Source organism: Bos javanicus, chromosome X (assembly GCF_032452875.1).
Source record: "Bos javanicus breed banteng chromosome X, ARS-OSU_banteng_1.0, whole genome shotgun sequence".
Classification (NCBI taxonomy): domain Eukaryota; kingdom Metazoa; phylum Chordata; class Mammalia; order Artiodactyla; family Bovidae; genus Bos; species Bos javanicus.
The window spans coordinates 36457275-36475447 of record NC_083897.1 but is presented as its reverse complement, the minus strand read 5'-3'; the positions used below and the strand labels follow the sequence as shown (position 1 = coordinate 36475447).

Here is an 18173-nt window from a genome sequence, read left to right as displayed (position 1 = left end):
TAGCACTGTCTCTTAAAAACACATGATTTGTGAAAGAAATTGGAGTGTCATTGCCCTAAGTAAACAGTGAATTATGTACATACATGTGATGATGATATCAGAGAAAGTAACTTAATGATCTGAGTGGTAATTTGATTTTCTGGTATTGGTAATAGACTAAAAGCAAATGCCTCTGCTAATATCAGATAACCCTTGATTTTTATCTTTTCAAAGCTGATGCAGATGACCAGATGATTATTTTCTTTCAGTCTTTTAATATAGAAAATTGAGCGATTTCTTAGCATTCAACCTTCCTTACATTCCCTGGTAATGGTGCACTCTTTGAACATGCTGCTCTGGATTAGTATTTGGGGCTTTATGATTAATATTGCAGGCAATATCTGCAGCATAGGGGCCAATAATCTGTCTGAGAGATGCATGAATAAGCAGGAAAATGTGTTCACAGAACCTCATGCAAGCCAAGGAACTCAGAAGGACAAGTGAGTAGCGGGCTGGGCAGGGAGGGTGGGCACCTGGCTGACTCTTCTGCTCCATGTTTAGCGGGCCTCATCCCCATTCTGTAAGATGCAGAGTCCTGGGTTCCTCACCTGGCTCCTGGCCCCTTCCCCTCACCCACCACCCACCTGGGGCAACCTAGGCTGTGCCCCTCATTTCTGACCCCACCTCCTTATGGCCATTAGCTCCACCCCTCCCCAACCCTCTTCCCCCACCCCCTCCAGCCCTAGCTCTGCCTCCATATTGCACCTGCACACTCAGATCAGATCAGTCGCTCAGTCGTGTCCGACTCTTTGAGACCCCATGAATCACAGCACGCCAGGCCTCCCTGTCCATCACCAACTCCCAGAGTTCACTCAGACTCACGTCCATCAAGTCAGTGATGCCATCCAGCCATCTCATTCTCTGTTGTCCCCTTCTCCTCCTGCCCCCAATCCCTCCCAGCATCAGAGTCTTTTCCAATGAGTCAAGTCTTCCCATGAGGTGGCCAAAGTACTGGAGTTTCAGCTTTAGCATCATTCCTTCCAAAGAAATCCCAGGGCTGATCTCCTTCAGAATGGACTGGTTGGATCTCCTTGCAGTCCAAGGGACTCTCAAGAGTCTTCTCCAACACCACACTTCAAAAGCGACAATTCTTCGGCACTCAGCCTTCTTCACAGTCCAACTCTCACATCCATACATGACCACAGGAAAAACCATAGCCTTGACTAGACGAACCTTTATTGGCAAAGTAATGTCTCTGCTTTTGAATATGCACACTAGCAACCATCTACTCTTGAGGGCAGGGCCTGCCCACCCCTGCCCTGGGCCCGCCTCCATGGAAAGCGCTTCTGGTGAGGCTTGGGAGTGTAAATTAAGATCAGAATGGTAGTGGGATTTCATGGTGTTTGGCAGTCTAAATACAAATGCTTCAGGTAAAATCATACCCACTGACCTGAAATAGGGCCAATGGGAGATGGCTTGCAGTCTTATGTGAGACTCATTCTGTAGCATGAGAGGATAATAAAAAGGATATAAAATTCCAGCTGCAATTGGAGAAAAAGAGAAGTGATCTGATCTCTGCATCTTGATGAACCTCTTGGGTAGGAAATGAGAGATTGAAGCTTGGGGCCCTCTAGACTGAATGGCAAGAACAGAATTGCTGCCTCCTTCAGCCCATGATCTTTTTGAAATCCCAGGAAGAGAAAGGCACCCAGCCACCCTGAAGATCTACAGGCAGAACAGACTGCCAGTCTCACTCTCCTTTCCTGTGGGGGTGAAGAGGGGATTACTGACCAATAAGGCTATTTGTTTGGAAAATTTTTAAAATATTTATTTATTTGGCTGTGCTGGGTCTTACTTGTAGCATGTGGAATCTAGTTTCCCAAGCAGAGATCGAACTTGGGTACCTGCTTTGGAAGCATGGAGTCTCAGCCACTGAACCACCGGGGAAGTCCCTGCTGAAATGTTTAAACCATGGTAAGTTATAAGGCATAAAGTGAAGAGGAACTAAAAAGCCTCTTGATGAAAGTGAAAGAGGAGAGTGAAAAAGTTGGCTTGAATCTCAACATTCAGAAAACTAAGATCATGGCATCTTGTCCCATCACTTCATGGGAAACAGATGGGAAAACAGTGGAAACAATGTCAGACTTTATTTTTGGGGGTTCCCAAATCACTGCAGATAGTGATTGCAGCCATGAAATTGAAAGACACTTACTCCTTGGAAGGAAAGTTATGACCAACCTAGATAGCATATTCAAAGGCAGAGACATTACTTTGCCAACAAAGGTCCGTCTAGTCAAGGCTATGGCTTTTCCAGAGGTCATGTATGGACGTGAGAGTTGGACTGTGAAGAAATCTGAGCGCCGAAGAATTGTCGCTTTTGAACTGTGGTGTTGGAGAATACTCTTGAGAGTCCCTTGGACTGCAAGGAGATCCAACCAGTCCATCCTAAAAAAGATCAATCCTGGATGTTCATTGGAGGGACTGATGTTGAAGATGGAACTCCAATACTTTGGCCACCTCATGAGAAGAGCCTGATGCTGGGAAAGATTGAGGGCAGTAGGAGAAGGGGGCAGCAGAGGATGAGATGGTTAGATGGCATCACCTACTCGATGGACACGGGTTTGGGTAAACTCCTGGAGCTGGTGATGGACAGGGAGGCCTGGCATGCTGGGATTCATGGGATCACAAAGAGTTGGACATGACTGAGTGACTAAACTGAACTGAAGTTATGCATAGGACATGCAATTTCAGTTAATTGCATGTCTAATTCCAGTGAGAACTGAAAAGTGTATTGATATGTTTAAAGAATAAAAAATGCCAAAAAATTCTACCCACTTAGCTAATTTAATTCCACTATTACAAAGTCTTTATAAGACCTAGTGGTGTGGTGTAATAAAAGAGGTCTCAGGCTCAACGGACTGAGATTCTAATGCAGGCTTCAGCAGGAATTAATTGTGTACTTGCTGCTTCTAGTTTGGTCCTACTGACTTCTGAACTAATCTTCTATAAAGTCATGCTGTTCACTCTACCTTTACTTGCGCTTGGGAGTATCAGAAGATTTCTCCCCGATCTTCAAATATGCATTCATGGCCTTTATGAAGTGGCTAAAAGTATTGCTTCTCATAGGGAGGCACTAGATTACTTGCTACCTTTAGGGGATCAAGCTTCCCAGGTGGCTCGCATGGTAAAGAATCTGCCTGCAATGCAGGAGACCAGGGTTCGATCCCTGGGTTAGGAAGATCCCCTGGAGAAGGGAATGACAACCCACTCCTGTATTCTTGCCTGGAGAATTCCATGGACAGAGGAGCCTGGTGGGTTACAGTCCATGGGGTCACACAGAGTTGGACATGACTGAGTAACATTAAGGGGAATACTTCCCTAAACAAAGGGGAGAGCTTAACAAAGAGGGAACTTTTAGCATGGCCTGGAGACCCCATCCTCTTGCCACCAGCTCCTGTTCTTAAGCCATCAGACTCCAGAGCTTAAAGCTCTGCCCCGGTTCAGGTGACAATGCACATAACAGAGCTGCAGCTTTCTTGATCATGCTGGTGCTCATTGAGAGTAAGAAAAACATGAAAGTGAGGCCTTCTGAAGCAAATGAATTTTATTGGAAGAACACAAATATTTAACAAAGTACAAGAAACTTAGGCAACAAATACTTTTTAAAGACACAGAAATGAGGCTAGCTCAGGGAAACTCACCAGTATGTCTTTTTTTTTTTTTTTTTTTGGCCATGCCATGCAGCATGCGGGATCTTAGTTCCCCTGCCAGGGATTGAAACCGCCCCCCCCCCCCCATATTGGAAGCACGGAGTCTTAACCACTGGACTGCTGGGGAAGTCCAAACAGTATGTCTTTTTATATTCTGTGCAGTAAAAAGTTACTAGTGAACCTTTATAGGCTCTCACTCATTCTTGTGGGTCTAGTCCCAAACTATAACAAAAATATTATTGGCTCCACTAGGATAAGATGAAAAGTGTACCAAACGAAGTAGCTATGGCCAGGAAACTCAGTGACACAGAAAATAGAAGGCTGTGGGAAGGTCTCAGAGAAAAGAGGCCTGCTAGAGAGACCAACGAGCCTGAGACAGGGCCTTCCACCCTGTGGAATACAAATACAGGACACATGCACTTTGACATGTCCCCATGGGTACAATATTTTTAAAGATTTCTTGAGTAAGCACAAAAGCAAATATTATAAAAAATGAAAACAACCCAAAGTCCAAGCCATTCCCAAAGGCACGATACCCAAAGGTCAATTTCTGGTCAAACGACAACTCACTGATGTCACAGGGTCACTCTTTGAGGCAAAGTCCTCCGCGTGAAGTTAACGAATTCTGCAGAACTGCTGTTTTTCTATGAAATTCAAAATCCTGCAGACTAAAGGTTAACCTTACATTCCACCAATACAAACACCAAGTTTACATAGAAAAACCAAGGCAAAACCATAATACAGAAGCCGTAAATGGCACCACCCATTTCCCCAAGGAGAAACATTCTTCCCTCTCAGTTCTAAAATCTAAAAACACTTGAGGGGGGGCACTCATTTGTGATCATGGAAGGGTCTTTTTTTTTTTTTTATTTTTAAACCCCTTTATTGAGGTATGAGGAATGACTGACATACTAAAAAATGTACACATTTAATGTATACAATCTAATGAGTCTGGAGATTATACATCCATAAAGCATCTCCATAATCTATACCATAAATACACCTATACACTCTGAAGTTAAATTCCACCTTCATAATTTATTATTATTACTTGGTAAAAAAAAAAAAAAACATGATGGAATAAGATCAACCTTCAGCATTTTCAGTACACGTCAGTCCTGGGGTCTGGAGGAGATGCACAGGTGCTTGGTTCCTGACTTTGACTATATCCTATATCCTGTAGCTCAGTACTCTGACAATCTACTAGAGGAAAATCTACAACAGGCCTTTCAGCATTCTGGAAGGTACTCTGTCTGACTGATGGGGAGAAGCTGAGTAAACCAGTGAATCTTCTTAGGATTCACTGAAGTGAGCTCACTGCTGTTCTTTTCCAAAACTGATAAGAAGTAGTACAGTAGGCTTGCACATGAATAAGGAGAGGTGAAGGAAGCTCAGAAAGCCAACCCAAATCTAAACTGTGAGGTGGCCTGGCAGGCAATGCTCAGTAACCCATTTTGTGTGTGTGCTGGAGTCAGCATAGTAGACTGGGAGGGCAAATTCAAGTCCAGAGGGATGAAGAGACCACTCAAATTGTATAGGAATGCACATATTTTGCTCATTCTGTCCACTCTTTCTGAAAGAACTGCACACTAAAATTCCATAACTAAAACTCTGCAGGATCTGAGTCCTTGCCTCCTACCAAGTATTCTAGCAGGTCCTGTGCACCACAAGACACAGAAATCAGACCTCCACCAATCAGAGATCAAATCTCTGCTCCTTCAGAGTACTTGAGAAAGGGACGGTGAGAGATGAAGTTCAGCTCCACTTGCCAACCGACTGCTGACATCAGCAGAGTGATTTAAACCATCTCTAAACAAGGTTTGTAGTTTTAATTCTCATCCCCATTGATCCTATTGATCACAGAGAATCCCCACTGAGGACATATGTATGGGTTAAAAAGCAGCTAGACGATAAGAAGTCACTCACACTTTGTACTTATCCTTCAGGTGCTGTTTTCACAAATTCCTCATGAGGAAGTTCTCTGCACAGGTCTGATTATGGCCAGGACTTTACAATTAGCACTTGGAGGGAGGATGCAGATACTCAGGGGACCTGGTATCTCACCAGAGCATATTGTAAGGGAAACTAAAATAAGGACAATTAAATTGCTCATATTGAAAAGGGATAAGGCCTTCTTTCTTGCCTTTCCTAAAAAACTTTGGAATATGTGTCAGTTCTTTGTCTGACTCTGCTGCTCGTAAGTCACCTCAGTCATGTCTGACTCCTTGCAACCCCATAGATGGCAGCCCACCAGGCTCCTTTGTCCCTGGGATTCTCCAGGCAGGAATACTGGAGTGGGTTGCCATTTCTGACTCTCTGCAATGTATGCAAATCTTTTCTATAAGTTAAATAAGCCTCTTGGTAATTTGATAAACCAAGTGTTTTCCTTCGGGGATCTGGCAGCAAAAGTAGTGACCAAGAGCCCATAAAGCTACAGGAAAAAGATGAAAAATATCTCTGGAGAAAAAAAAAAGAACTGTAAGCAATAGCAGTTCCTTCTCAGAACTCCCTTAGATTATATACTGTGTAACAGTACAGCAGGGAAAAGAGCTCCCCTTCCACAACAGCCATTTTTCACAGGTCTAGACAACAGAACAAGGAAGAGACAGCAAAGCCTTCACTTGCAGACAAAATCACAATTCTCTTGGGAAAATGGAAACCAGTCCTGATCCCATAATAAATGTCCTAGTTTATAAGAAAGCCATATTTTCTTATATCCATCAGGGTGCATTGTTATCTTCTGTCTCTCAGCTATGCTAGCCTAAAGGAAGGGCACAAGAATGGAGGAAGGAGACAGGAGAAAGAGCCCTGAACCCACAATGTCCACCACAATCACCACACCAAAGACATTTGTCCTTCCCACTGTCAGTCTTTCCTTATACTCTCAGAGCCTCCTCCTCAAAGCCCTGCTGGGCCCAAATTTCCCTAATCAAGAGCAAGCAAAAGCCTGAAATAGGGAAACCATTGGACCTTTTCCCTCCCCAAATTGAGCTCCCCTTTCATCTCCACCACTCCAGTAGCACACCATCACAAACAATGCATAACTGTCCCTCCACTGTTGTAACAACAACACCTTATTCTTTGAGAGCGCATAGAAGGCCCCCTTGAGGCAGTGTCACCCCCACAAACAGGAAGGACCAAATGGAAGAGGAGCCACCATCAAGCAGAAAGGATTTCTAGCAGATACACGGGGCGGGAGGAGAGGGGGGAGACAGCTACAGCCTGGGTGTGTAGCCCTCTTCAGCAAGAGGAATACAAGGGCTTGATCCTCCAGCTGGAGTACCTGACTCAGGAGGTTCCTGCACATCCAGGCTCATTGGCCAATATACGCCTTCTTTAGGACTTTACTAAGGCACCTGGGATGTGTGAGTGTTGAAGGAAGAGTGAAGCACCAGCAACAGCAACTCAGTTTCATTTGCCTCTTTACAGCCACAGGCAGTCTCAATAGAAGAGTTGAGTGAGACCACTCAACCAAGTGTAGTCAACATCAGTGGGCACCTCCCAGGAGACTCCCTCAGATTACTGCTCTAGGCCACAGTATAGGAAGGGGAAAGGCCACATTTCTTGAGTCGCTTTTCACAGCCTAAGGCAGTACACAGACTGAAGCAGGAACACAAGAACGTCTCTAATAGTGAAGTCCAAAATTCTGGGGAATGCTGTAGCATAGGGTAAAGCCTTCATCATGAAAGTCTCACCTTTGTCAGAAAGTAATCCACTCTCATGTCACACTCAGTGATGTGCACTATATTTTCAGTACCCTTGCTACAATGATCCCAGACAATACCAGGGATTGAGAAATAGGTAGGAGACACTTTTGACCACAGAAAGTCCAATACACCTTTCACATTGAGGGCCTATGTCCTCCTGTCCAGCTTTCTCCTTGTGCTCTGAGAACAGCTCTATAGAGGCTCACTCTTCCCAGCCCCTTCCCCACCTCTAGGCTTTAGGCACCCCAACGAAGGTCCACACATTGTTAGTCATTCCATCTTTCCTGATCAGGGAAGTCCTTCCCGCTTTGACCCTTTAATCTCTACAGTACTTCTCCTGAAAAGAACCGACAATCAAAAGTGGCCTGAGAACCACTCATGAAACTCATTTAGTTCAAGATTAAATTGGTACAGCTACTATGGAAAACAGTATGAAAGTGCCTCAAAAAATTAAAAACAGAACTATCATCTAGTCCAGCAATCCCACTTGTGGTATGTATCCAACGGAATACTTTGCACCAAGAATTTATAGAACATTAACATTCCCACAAATGAGTAGACATTCATTGAAGTATAGTCTCATGAGCCTAAGTGACATGGCTGGCCTAGGAATGAATTTCTGGGAAAGAACCAGCAAGCCAGATTCCATCTCAAATTCAGTGGAGGATTACCTTCGCTTTCCATGAGAGCCCTGATGTGTGAAACTGTCACCAATTGGAGAGTCATCTTTTTGGAATCCTCAACCTTGTGACTTATTTTTAAGTGCCAATACATAGCAGATTTACCTATTAAACCATTCATTTAGGTTTTCTTGACCCCTGCCTCTAAAGAAGTCAGCCAAGATGACTATGATGGGCAGTGGGAATAAGTGTGTATGGAAGGGGAAGAAGGCATCACAGTTATTCTTAAGTTTCACAATTGTTTTGACTAGGAAATAAGCCAGCTTTGATCATCATCATGTCACTTGGTGAAAGAATATGGGCTCAGGATAGGTTTTTCTAAGTATCTCAGGCCTCAGGTTTTCACTGGGTAGGAAATTATCATGACCCCCTCTTTCACAGCTTTAAAGTAATTTCACCAATTACAGGGATAAACAAAAAGTCTTTAAAATGTCAACATGCCCTCTAAAGACTATACTCACACTTTAGTTTCCAATCACAAAGAAATGTGGATTTTATTTTAACCTTTGGTGAATGAAATTCAGGTTCTATGATGCCACCTTATGGATAAAACCTGTGCTAATAAAGCAACAGAGGAGCCCGAGGTTTCTATGAACCTAGAGGTTAGAAGTGTCTTTGAATGCATCTTATAAGAGTTCATATTTCTATTTAGTGCTTTCCCCCCACCCCAATTGTGAAAACTCTTCCACAGATTTTCAACAAATTAACCACTGCCCAGAAAAGAAGTAACTTGATACAGACAATGAAAGGGAGGGGACCTTTTCTGCACTGCCAGTTAACAAGCACCCTCTTGGTGCCTGAACTTGGTGCTGAGCCATATCAGCTTTGGCATAAGGCATCATAGATGGCCAGAAAAGAAAGTGGCTCAGAGCAAGGCAAGGTGTGAGTTGCTGGGCTGCCTCTTGGCATCATAGCAGGATTAAAGAGGCTGGTTTTCAAAGAGAAGTCCAGTGATATCTGAGGAAATTTGCTGGCCCTGTGAAAGGAAACAAACGTTTGGTTGAAATGGGGTCTGGACAGGTAGGGAGATGAGCTAAATGAAGCCACAATGTTCTGCTCCCATATATGGGTTCTGGAAATGGTGTACTAATTCCTTCAGTACCTCTTGTGTGGTAAGCACTCAAGAAAAACCATAGAATAGATATCCCTGAGTGCTGGGGTCCAGCCCCGGTTGGATCCAGGGATTCCCTCAGGAGGACGGCATTGGCGAAAGGATAGATAAAAGGAGAAAGAGACAGAGGCTTGACCTGACTGGTTTACATGGGAAACTAATAAGGTTCATGACACCGAACTTGCTCTGACCACAGAGGCCGCAGGCGTCCTCTCGAATAGCTGAAGGTGCCCCACCTTAGGCACCTTCTCTGGGTCTTAGAAGCCCAGGCAGGTAAGTGGTCTCAGAGAGCCCCCACGCTCCGATCAGTCACCCTGAAGGAAGAACAGAGAAGAAAAGTAGAGAAAAGGAAACAAGAAAGAACGACACGGGGAGACCAAGCCTGATGAGCAAGGCCCATACTTTATTTTCCAAAGTAGTTTTTATACCTTAAGTTGTGCATAGAGGATAATGGTGGGGGGCGGAGGTAGAGTCATGCAAGGTCAGCAGTCCTTGATCCTTATCGAAGCCAGGCTTTCTTTCTGCAAACTTATCATATACAAAAGCTTTAGGTGATTTACATCATCTTCTGGCCAGGAGGCCTGTTAACATTTTATGACCCTTTCTTCAGAAAACTTATTTTTCTCTAAAGGTGACTATTCTAAAGTCAGGCACCACCCTCCGAAAGCATTAGATAAAGTTGCATTCCTATAGGGAAAAAGTATGGTGGGCTATAACAAGAAAAGAATTAACTCAAGGGTCCAAGGTTACAAACCTTAAAGCTACTACTTACATTTCTATACACCAACTATATTAATCAATACACTCCCAGGGACACAGTAGGTAAGGGATATGGAAACTTGGCAGCAAGCATTAGCTCAACAAAGAAATCCTCTACTAGTTCTATTCTAACAATTTTAACTCTCTGAGGAGCTCTGCATTAGAATATCGTAAGCTTCCTGTGCCTCTCTGGTTGGGAGGCTGTGAACAATCACATGCATAGCTGCAGAAGTCCGAACAAACCTGTTAGGCAAGCTAGAAAGTCATCAGAGGGGTTTGAATGGAAACACTCCTATTATGCCCAGGGGACTTATTAACTAGAGCTCTAAGTTGATTTTCTTCAGAGAAAGGTGGTCGGGGATAGCCCCCGTTAATGTCAGAAGAGTTGGTGAAAGTCGTGAAATAGTAAAACGAACAGATTCTGGTTTTGGGGTAGATGCTCAGGCAGGTCTGGGGGAGTGGGCCCTCGAGTCCTGACTGGCCTTTGCATATCAGGCCTCTCCGCATGACCTTTGTCATGGGTGGGAACTCCCGTTCTGGCTCCCGGCACCTGAGAGCAAGGTGTGATTCCCATTTTGCAAATGTGGAAATTGAGGCTCAAAGATGACAGTAAGAAAGAGTCATACTCAGATACTAAAATTTATTTTTAATGAAACACGATGTATTGTCTCAGCAACATCTGCAAAGCAAAAAAAAAAAAAAAAAGACGAACTGTGGAAGGGTAAATATTTAATGAAGTATTGACCAGCATATTATTTGAATAATATGGAGCCTACACCTCCAGGACCCCTGCAAAGTAAATGCCCACCCACTTATAGAGGGGACAGACTGGCAGACTATCATTCTCTGCCACTAACTTGGTGTACAGGCCTCATCTTGCTCCGCTTTCCTAAATAGAGCTGGCTTTAAATTACATTCAAATCCTTGTTCCCCTACCTGAAAAAAAAAAAAAAAAAAACAGCACTCCACAGTCTCTGGATTCCTGAAGTTTGTTTTTCACAGTCCCATCCAGTCCAGCTTGCTTCTGTCTGGTATTACAAGTGATTTCCAAAAGGATAAAAAGACAGATCAGAACTCTGATGTGAAAATGGCAATATCAGGCTTTTTGGAAATGTGACCTTCTAATAAATTCAGTGTCTGTAATAATGGCACTCACGGTGGACTGGAAAAAGATGCCACTGACTAATTAAAGACGTCCATTATAAACATAGTGTCTGAGCAGCGCTCAGGGAGTGATCCTGACATTGTTGGAAGTTCCTACTTTAGAGACTCAGGGAAGACATTTAAACACCATGTTAAATAATCTTACAGCTGATGGAATGGGTGCTACCCTCCTCCCAGCATTTGTGGCCCCACATAACATAAGGTTGCACTTACTCATCTGGCAGGTCTGGACAGCTAATTCCGGGTCCCCTCTCTTCTCATTACAGTCCCATAGGCTGGCCAGTACTAGATTTTTCCACCACAGGTCCTGGAGGAAACAGTGGTTATACAGATCTACAAGGAGACTTGCTTACAGATCGACAGCCTAAGACAGTTGCAGGAAAATTAGGTAACTTGGAAGCCCATAACATGAGTGGATGGGGCAAACTTCCTTTTTCCCTTTGAAGGAAAGTTACATGGCTCAAAATAGCCTGGAGTTAAAACTCTCCTCCAGGTCCTCCCCACCATTCTATGCAAAACAAAGAACTCTCTCACCCGAAGGAAAAAATGGACATTAAGGTTTATTACGCCCAGCTCCCAGCTGGTCCAGCCTCTGGTCTATCTCCAAAATTCCTTGCCCAAGCCATTTAAGAGATAACTACTCCGAACAACCTTGGAGAAGAACAAGCCCCCTTAAGACAGTAACTTTCCACATACATGCCTATATATACTTACTATTTTCTTGGATAAGCGCAGCAGCTCGCTAATGTGACTGCTGCCCCTTCTTGCCTCATTAAAGGTGATCTGTTCCTGTAAAGTGCCAGTCTCATTCTTTTTCTGAACCTCGCCTTCTCTAACTCCCTTACGTTACATTTTTGGTGCTGAAACCTGGGAGGTTGAGGTTCCTTCTCTTCTCCACAGCCAGCTCTTCAGGGTGTGGACGCCTGCCAAGCTCACTTTCCAGCCCAGGCTTTCAAGACCTCCTCAAGAGGAAGTCCTGTGCCTTTGTGAGTGGTAAAAGTCCTGTGTAAGGGCTTTATGGGTTTTCCATGTAACCCGAAAAATATTGGCCTTTCTCTCTCTCTTCCTCTTTTCTCTCAGTTCCGTTCAGTTCAGTTCAGTTGCTCATTCGTGTCCGACTCTTTGCGACCCCATGAATCACAGCAAGCCAGGCCTCCCTGTACATCACCAACTCCCAGAGTTCACTCAGACTCACTTCCATCGAGTCAGTGATGCCATCCAGCCATCTCATTCTCTGTTGTCCCCTTCTCCTCCTGCCCCCAATCCCTCCCAGCATCAGAGTCTTTTCCAATGAGTCAAGTCTTCCCATGAGGTGGCCAAAGTACTGGAGTTTCAGCTTTAGCATCATTCCTTCCAAAGAAATCCCAGGGCTGATCTCCTTCAGAATGGACTGGTTGGATCTCCTTGCAGTCCAAGGGACTCTCAAGAGTCTTCTCCAACACCACACTTCAAAAGCGACAATTCTTCGGCACTCAGCCTTCTTCACAGTCCAACTCTCACATCCATACATGACCACAGGAAAAACCATACCCTTGACTAGGCGGACCTTTGTTGACAAAGTAATGTCTCTGCTTTTGAAGATGCTATCTAGGTTGGTCATAACTTTCCTTCCAAGGAGTAAGCGTCTTTTAATTTCATGGCTGCAGTCACCATCTGCAGTGATTTTGGAGCCCCCCAAAATAAAGTCTGACACTGTTTCCACTGTTTCCCATCTATTTCCCATGAAGTGATGGGACCAGATGCCATGATCTTCGTTCCCTGAATGTTGAGTTTTAAGCCAACTTTTTCACTCTCCACTTTCACTTTCATCAAGAGGCTTTTTAGTTCCTCTTCACTTTCTGCCATAAGGGTGGTGTCATCTGCATATCTGAGGTGATTGATATTTCTCCCGGCAATCTTGATTCCAGCTTGTGTTTCTTCCAGTCCTGCATTTCTCATGATGTACTCTGCATATAAGTTAAATAAGCAGGGTGACAATATACAGCCTTGACGTACTCCTTTTCCTATTTGGAATCAGTCTGTTGTTCCATGTCCAGTTCTAACTGTTGTTTCCTGACCTGCATACAGATTTCTCAAGAGTCAGGTCAGGTGGTCTGGTATTCCCATCTCTTTCAGAATTTTCCAGTTTATTATGATACACACAGTCAAAGGCTTTGGCATGTCAATAAAGCAGAAATAGATGTTTTTCTGGAACTCTCTTGCTTTTTTCATGATCCAGTGGATGTTGGCAATTTGATCTCTGGTTCCTCTGCCTTTTCTAAAACCAGCTTGAACATCAGGAAGTTCACAGTTCACGTATTGCTGAAGCCTGGCTTGGAGAATTTTGAGCATTACTTTACTAGTGTGGGAGATTAGTGCAATTGTGTGGTAGTTTGAGCATTCTTTGGCATTGCCTTTCTTTGGGATTGGAATGAAAACTGACCATTTCCAATCCTGTGGCCACTGCTGAGTTTTCCAAATTTGCTGGCATATTAAGTGCAGCGCTTTCACAGCATCATCTTTCAGGATTTGAAATAGTGCAACTGGAATTCCATCACCTCCACTAGCTTTGTTCCTAGTGATGCTTTCTAAAGCCCACTTGACTTCACATTCCAGGATGTCTGGCTCTAGATGAGTGATCACACCATTGTGATTATCTGGGTCATGAAGATCTTTTTTGTACAGTTCTTCTGTGTTTTCTTGCCACTTCTTCTTAATATCTTCTGCTTCTGTTAGGTCCATACCATTTCTGTCCTTTATCGAGCCCATCTTTGAATGAAATGTTCCCTTGGTATCTCTAATTTTCTTGAAGAGATCTTTAGTCTTTCCCATTCTGTTGTTTTCCTCTATTTCTTTGCATTGATCGCTGAGGAAGGCTTTCTTATCTCTTCTTGCTATTCTTTGGAACTCTGCATTCAGATGCTTATATCTTTCCTTTTCTACTTTGCTTTTCGCTTCTCTTCTTTTCATAGCTATTTTTAAGGTCTCCCCAGACAGCCATTTGCTTTTTTGCATTTCTTTTCCATGGGGATGGTCTTGATCCCTGTCTCCTGTACAGTGTCATGAACCTCATTCCATAGTTCATTAGGCACTCTATCTATCAGATCTAGGCCCTTAAATCTATTTCTCACTTCCATTGTATAATCAATATCAGATTAAATTGACTTTGAAATAAAGGCTGTGAAAAGAGACAAAGAAGGACAGAACACAATGATCAAAGGATCAATCCAAGAAGAAGATATAGCAATTATAAATATATATGCACTCAACATAGGAGCACCTCAATACATAAGGCAAATGCTAACAAGTAGGAAAGGGGACATTAACAGTAACACAATAATAGTGGGAGACTTTAATACCCGACTCACACCTATGGATAGACCAACCAAACAGAAAATTAAAAAGGAAACACAAACATTAAGTAATACAATAGACTAGTTCAGTTCAGTCACTCAGCCGTGTTCCACTCTTTGTGACCCCATGGACTGCAGCATGCTGGGCCTCCCTGTCCATCACCAACTCCAGGAGTTTACTCAAACTCATGTCCATTGAGTCAGTGATGCCATGAAACCGCCTCATCCTGTGTGGTCCCATTCTCTTTCCTCCTTCAATCTTTCCCAGCATCAGGGTCTTTTCCAAAGAGTCAGTTCTTCGCATCAGGTGGCCAAAGAATTGGAGTTTCAGCTTCTGCATCAGTCTTTCCAATGAACACTGAGGACTGATTTCCTTTAGGAGGGACTGGTTGGATCTTCTTGCTGTCCAAGGGACTCTCAAGAGTCTTCAACAACACTACAATTCCAAAGCATCAGTTCCTTGGCACTCAGGTTTCTTTATAGTCCAACTCTCACATCCATACATGACTACTGGAAAAAACATAGCTTTTACTACATGGATCTTTGTTGGCAAAGTAATGTCTCTGCTTTTTAATATGCTGTCTAGGTTGGTCATAACATTTCTTCCAAGGAGTAGGCGTCTTTTCATTTCATGGCTGCAGTCACCATCTGCAGTGATTTTTGAGCCTCCCAAAATAAAAGCTGTCACTATTTCCATTGTTTTTCCATCTATTTGTCATGAAGTATTGGGACCAGATGCCATGATTGTAGTTTTCTTAGACTCTTAGTTTAGCTATCCTTAATTAGCTTTCTATGGCAGAAAGTGAAGAGGAACTAAAAAGCCTCTTGATGAAAGTGAAAGAGGAGAGTGAAAAAGTTGGCTTGAAGCTCAACATTCAGAAAACTAAGATCATGGCATATGGTCCCATGATTTCATGGGAAATAGATGGGAAAACAGTGTCAGACTTTATTTTTCCCTTGGCTCTGTTCAATTTATTTATGTGTCCAACAATGGTATTATTCATTCTATTACAGTATGCTGGATTTCTGACATTTTCTTTTAACATATTCTTAGCATTTCCATCTTTCTACCAACATTGCTTATCTATTCTTGCACATTATCCACTTTTTCTATTAGAGCTATTAACATTTTAATTAAAGTTATTTTAAATTCCCTGTCTGATAATTCCAAAATCTGTATCATACCTGAATCTTATTGTGATGATTTGTTAGCCTCGTTAGACTGTGTTTTGTTCTTGCCTTTTAGGGTGGTTTGTAATGTTTTGTTGAAATGTAGATGATATATCAAGTAATTTGGACGATGTTAATTAGAATTCCCCAGGGAGACAGACCAAAACATTCATTCAGGTTTTCCCATAAGATGTTATGGACTATATATATTATATTACATATATTTCATGAACCTTGAAAGAAGTAATTGATAAGTTGGGCTTCATTAAATTGAAAAACTTCTGTTCTATAAAATGCAATGTCCAGACCATGAGAAGACAAGCCACAGATTGGGAGAAAATATTTGTAAAAGCCATATTTGATAAAGGACTGTTATCCAAAGCATACAGAGAACCCTTAATACTCAAAAATCAAATTTAAAAAATCTGAATGCAAAATGAATCAAAGATCTTAACAGACACTGTGCTGAAGAAGATATATGCTATGCTATGCTAAGTCACTTCAGTCGTGTCCGACTCTGTGCGACCCCATAGACGGAAGCCCACCAGGCTCCCCAGTCCCTGGGATTCTCCAGGCAAGAACACTGGAGTGGGCTGCCATTTCCTTCTCCAATGCATGAAAGTGAAAAGTGAAAGTGAAGTCACTCAGTTGTGTCCGACTCTTAGCGACCCCATGGATTGCAGCCTAACAGGCACCTCTGTCCATGGGATTTTCCAAGCAAGAGTACTGGAGTGGGGTGCCATTGCCTTCTCTGGAAGAAGATACATAGAAGGGGAAAAATATGAAAAGATACTCCACATCAGGAAATATGTCATCAGAGAAATGCAAAATAACACAACAGTGAGATACCATTACACACCTATTAGAATGACCAAAATCCAAAACACTGACAACACCAAAGGATGTGAAGTAAGGATGTAAAACAATAAGCACTCTTTTTAAAATTAATTAATTTATTTTAATTTCAAGCTAATTACTTTACAATATTGTGGTGGTGTTTGCCATATACTCACATGAATCAACACGGGTGTACCTGTGTCCCTGTCCCAAACCCACTCCCACCTAACTCCCCATCCCTTTCCTCTGGGTTGTCCCAGTGCACCAGCTCTGAGTGCCCTGCTTCATGTATCGAACTTGGACTGGTCATCTATTTCACATATGGTAAAATAATGTTTCAATGCTATTCTCTCAAATCATCCCACCCTCACCTTCTCCCAGAGTCCAAAAGTCTTATTCACTACAGGTGAAAATGCAACACAATACAGCCACCTTAGAAGACAGTCTTGTGTTTCTTACAAAACCAAGCATATGTTTAACATACAGTCAAGCAATTGTGCTGGTTGGTATTTATCCAAAGAAGTTGAAACTTAAGTCCATAGAAAATAATTTATATACAAATATTTGTGAAAGACTTATTCATAATTGTGAAAACTTGGAGGCAACCAAGAGGTCCTTCAGTAGGTGAATGGATAAACTGTGGTACATTCAGATAATGCAATATTAATCAGTCCTAAAAAGTAATGAGCAATGAAGCCATGAAAGACGTGGGGAAATCTTAAATGCATATTACTAGGTGAAACAAACTAATGTGAAAAGGCTACTTGCTGTATGATTCCAACTATACAGCATTATGAAAAAAAGCAAAATTCTAAAGAGTGAAAAGATCAGTGGTGACAGAGGGGTGTGGAGGGATGAATAGGCAGAACACAGATAATTTTTAGGTCAGTGAAATTAGTCTGTATGATACTATAATGATGGATATATGTCATTATACAGGAGGCCAAATCCATGGACTATGCAATACCAAGAGTGAGCCCTAATATGGATTAAAGAATTTGTGTGAAAATGATCTACCAATGCAGATTCATCAATTGGAACAAATGTACCACACTTGTAGGGGCTGTTGAGAATCATTTCAGTTCCATTGCCTTATTGCGTTTGACTCTGCGATCCTATGGACTTCAGCACACCAAGCTTCCTTGTCCATCACCAACTGCTAGGGTTTACTTAGACTCATGTCCATTGAGTCGGTGATGCCACCCAACCACCTCACACTCTATTGTCACCTTCTCCTTCTGCCTTCAATAGTTCCAATGAATATTTAGGACTGGTTTCCTTTAGGATAGACAAGTTGGATCTCCTTGCTGCCCAAGGCACTATCAAGAGTCTTCTCCAACACCACAATATTTAGGACTGATTTCCTTTAGGATAGGCAGGTTGGATCTCCTTGCTGTCCAAGGGACTCTCAAGAGTCTTCTCCAACACCACAGTTCAAAAGCATCAATTTGTACGTGCTCAGTTTTCTTTATAGTCTAACACTCACATCCATACATGACTACTGGTAAAACCGTAGCTTTGATGAGATGGATTTTTATTGGAAAAGCAAAGTCTCTGCTTTTTAATATGCTGTCTAGGTTGGTCATAACTTTTCTTCCAAGGAGCAAGCCTCTTTTAATTCCATGGCTGCAGTCACCATCTGCAGTGATTTTGGAGCCCAAAAAGATAAAGTCTGTCACTGTTTCCATTGCTTGCCAGTTTCTTTTCCATGAAGTGTTGGGACC

The 18173-nt window shown here is 42.7% G+C and overlaps 1 protein-coding gene across 1 annotated transcript; it reads right to left on the bottom strand.

Annotated features, from left to right (window-relative positions):
• Positions 1–486: 486 nt before the first annotated feature.
• Positions 487–16898, bottom strand: LOC133242742 (uncharacterized). Its single transcript, XM_061408884.1, has 2 exons — positions 11825–16898; positions 487–11417 (listed from the first exon to the last, which is right to left on the bottom strand). Exon 1 carries the CDS (start codon positions 14102–14104, stop codon positions 13190–13192), a length of 915 nt encoding a protein of 304 aa, XP_061264868.1. The 5' UTR covers positions 14105–16898; the 3' UTR covers positions 487–11417; positions 11825–13189.
• Positions 16899–18173: the final 1275 nt, after the last annotated feature.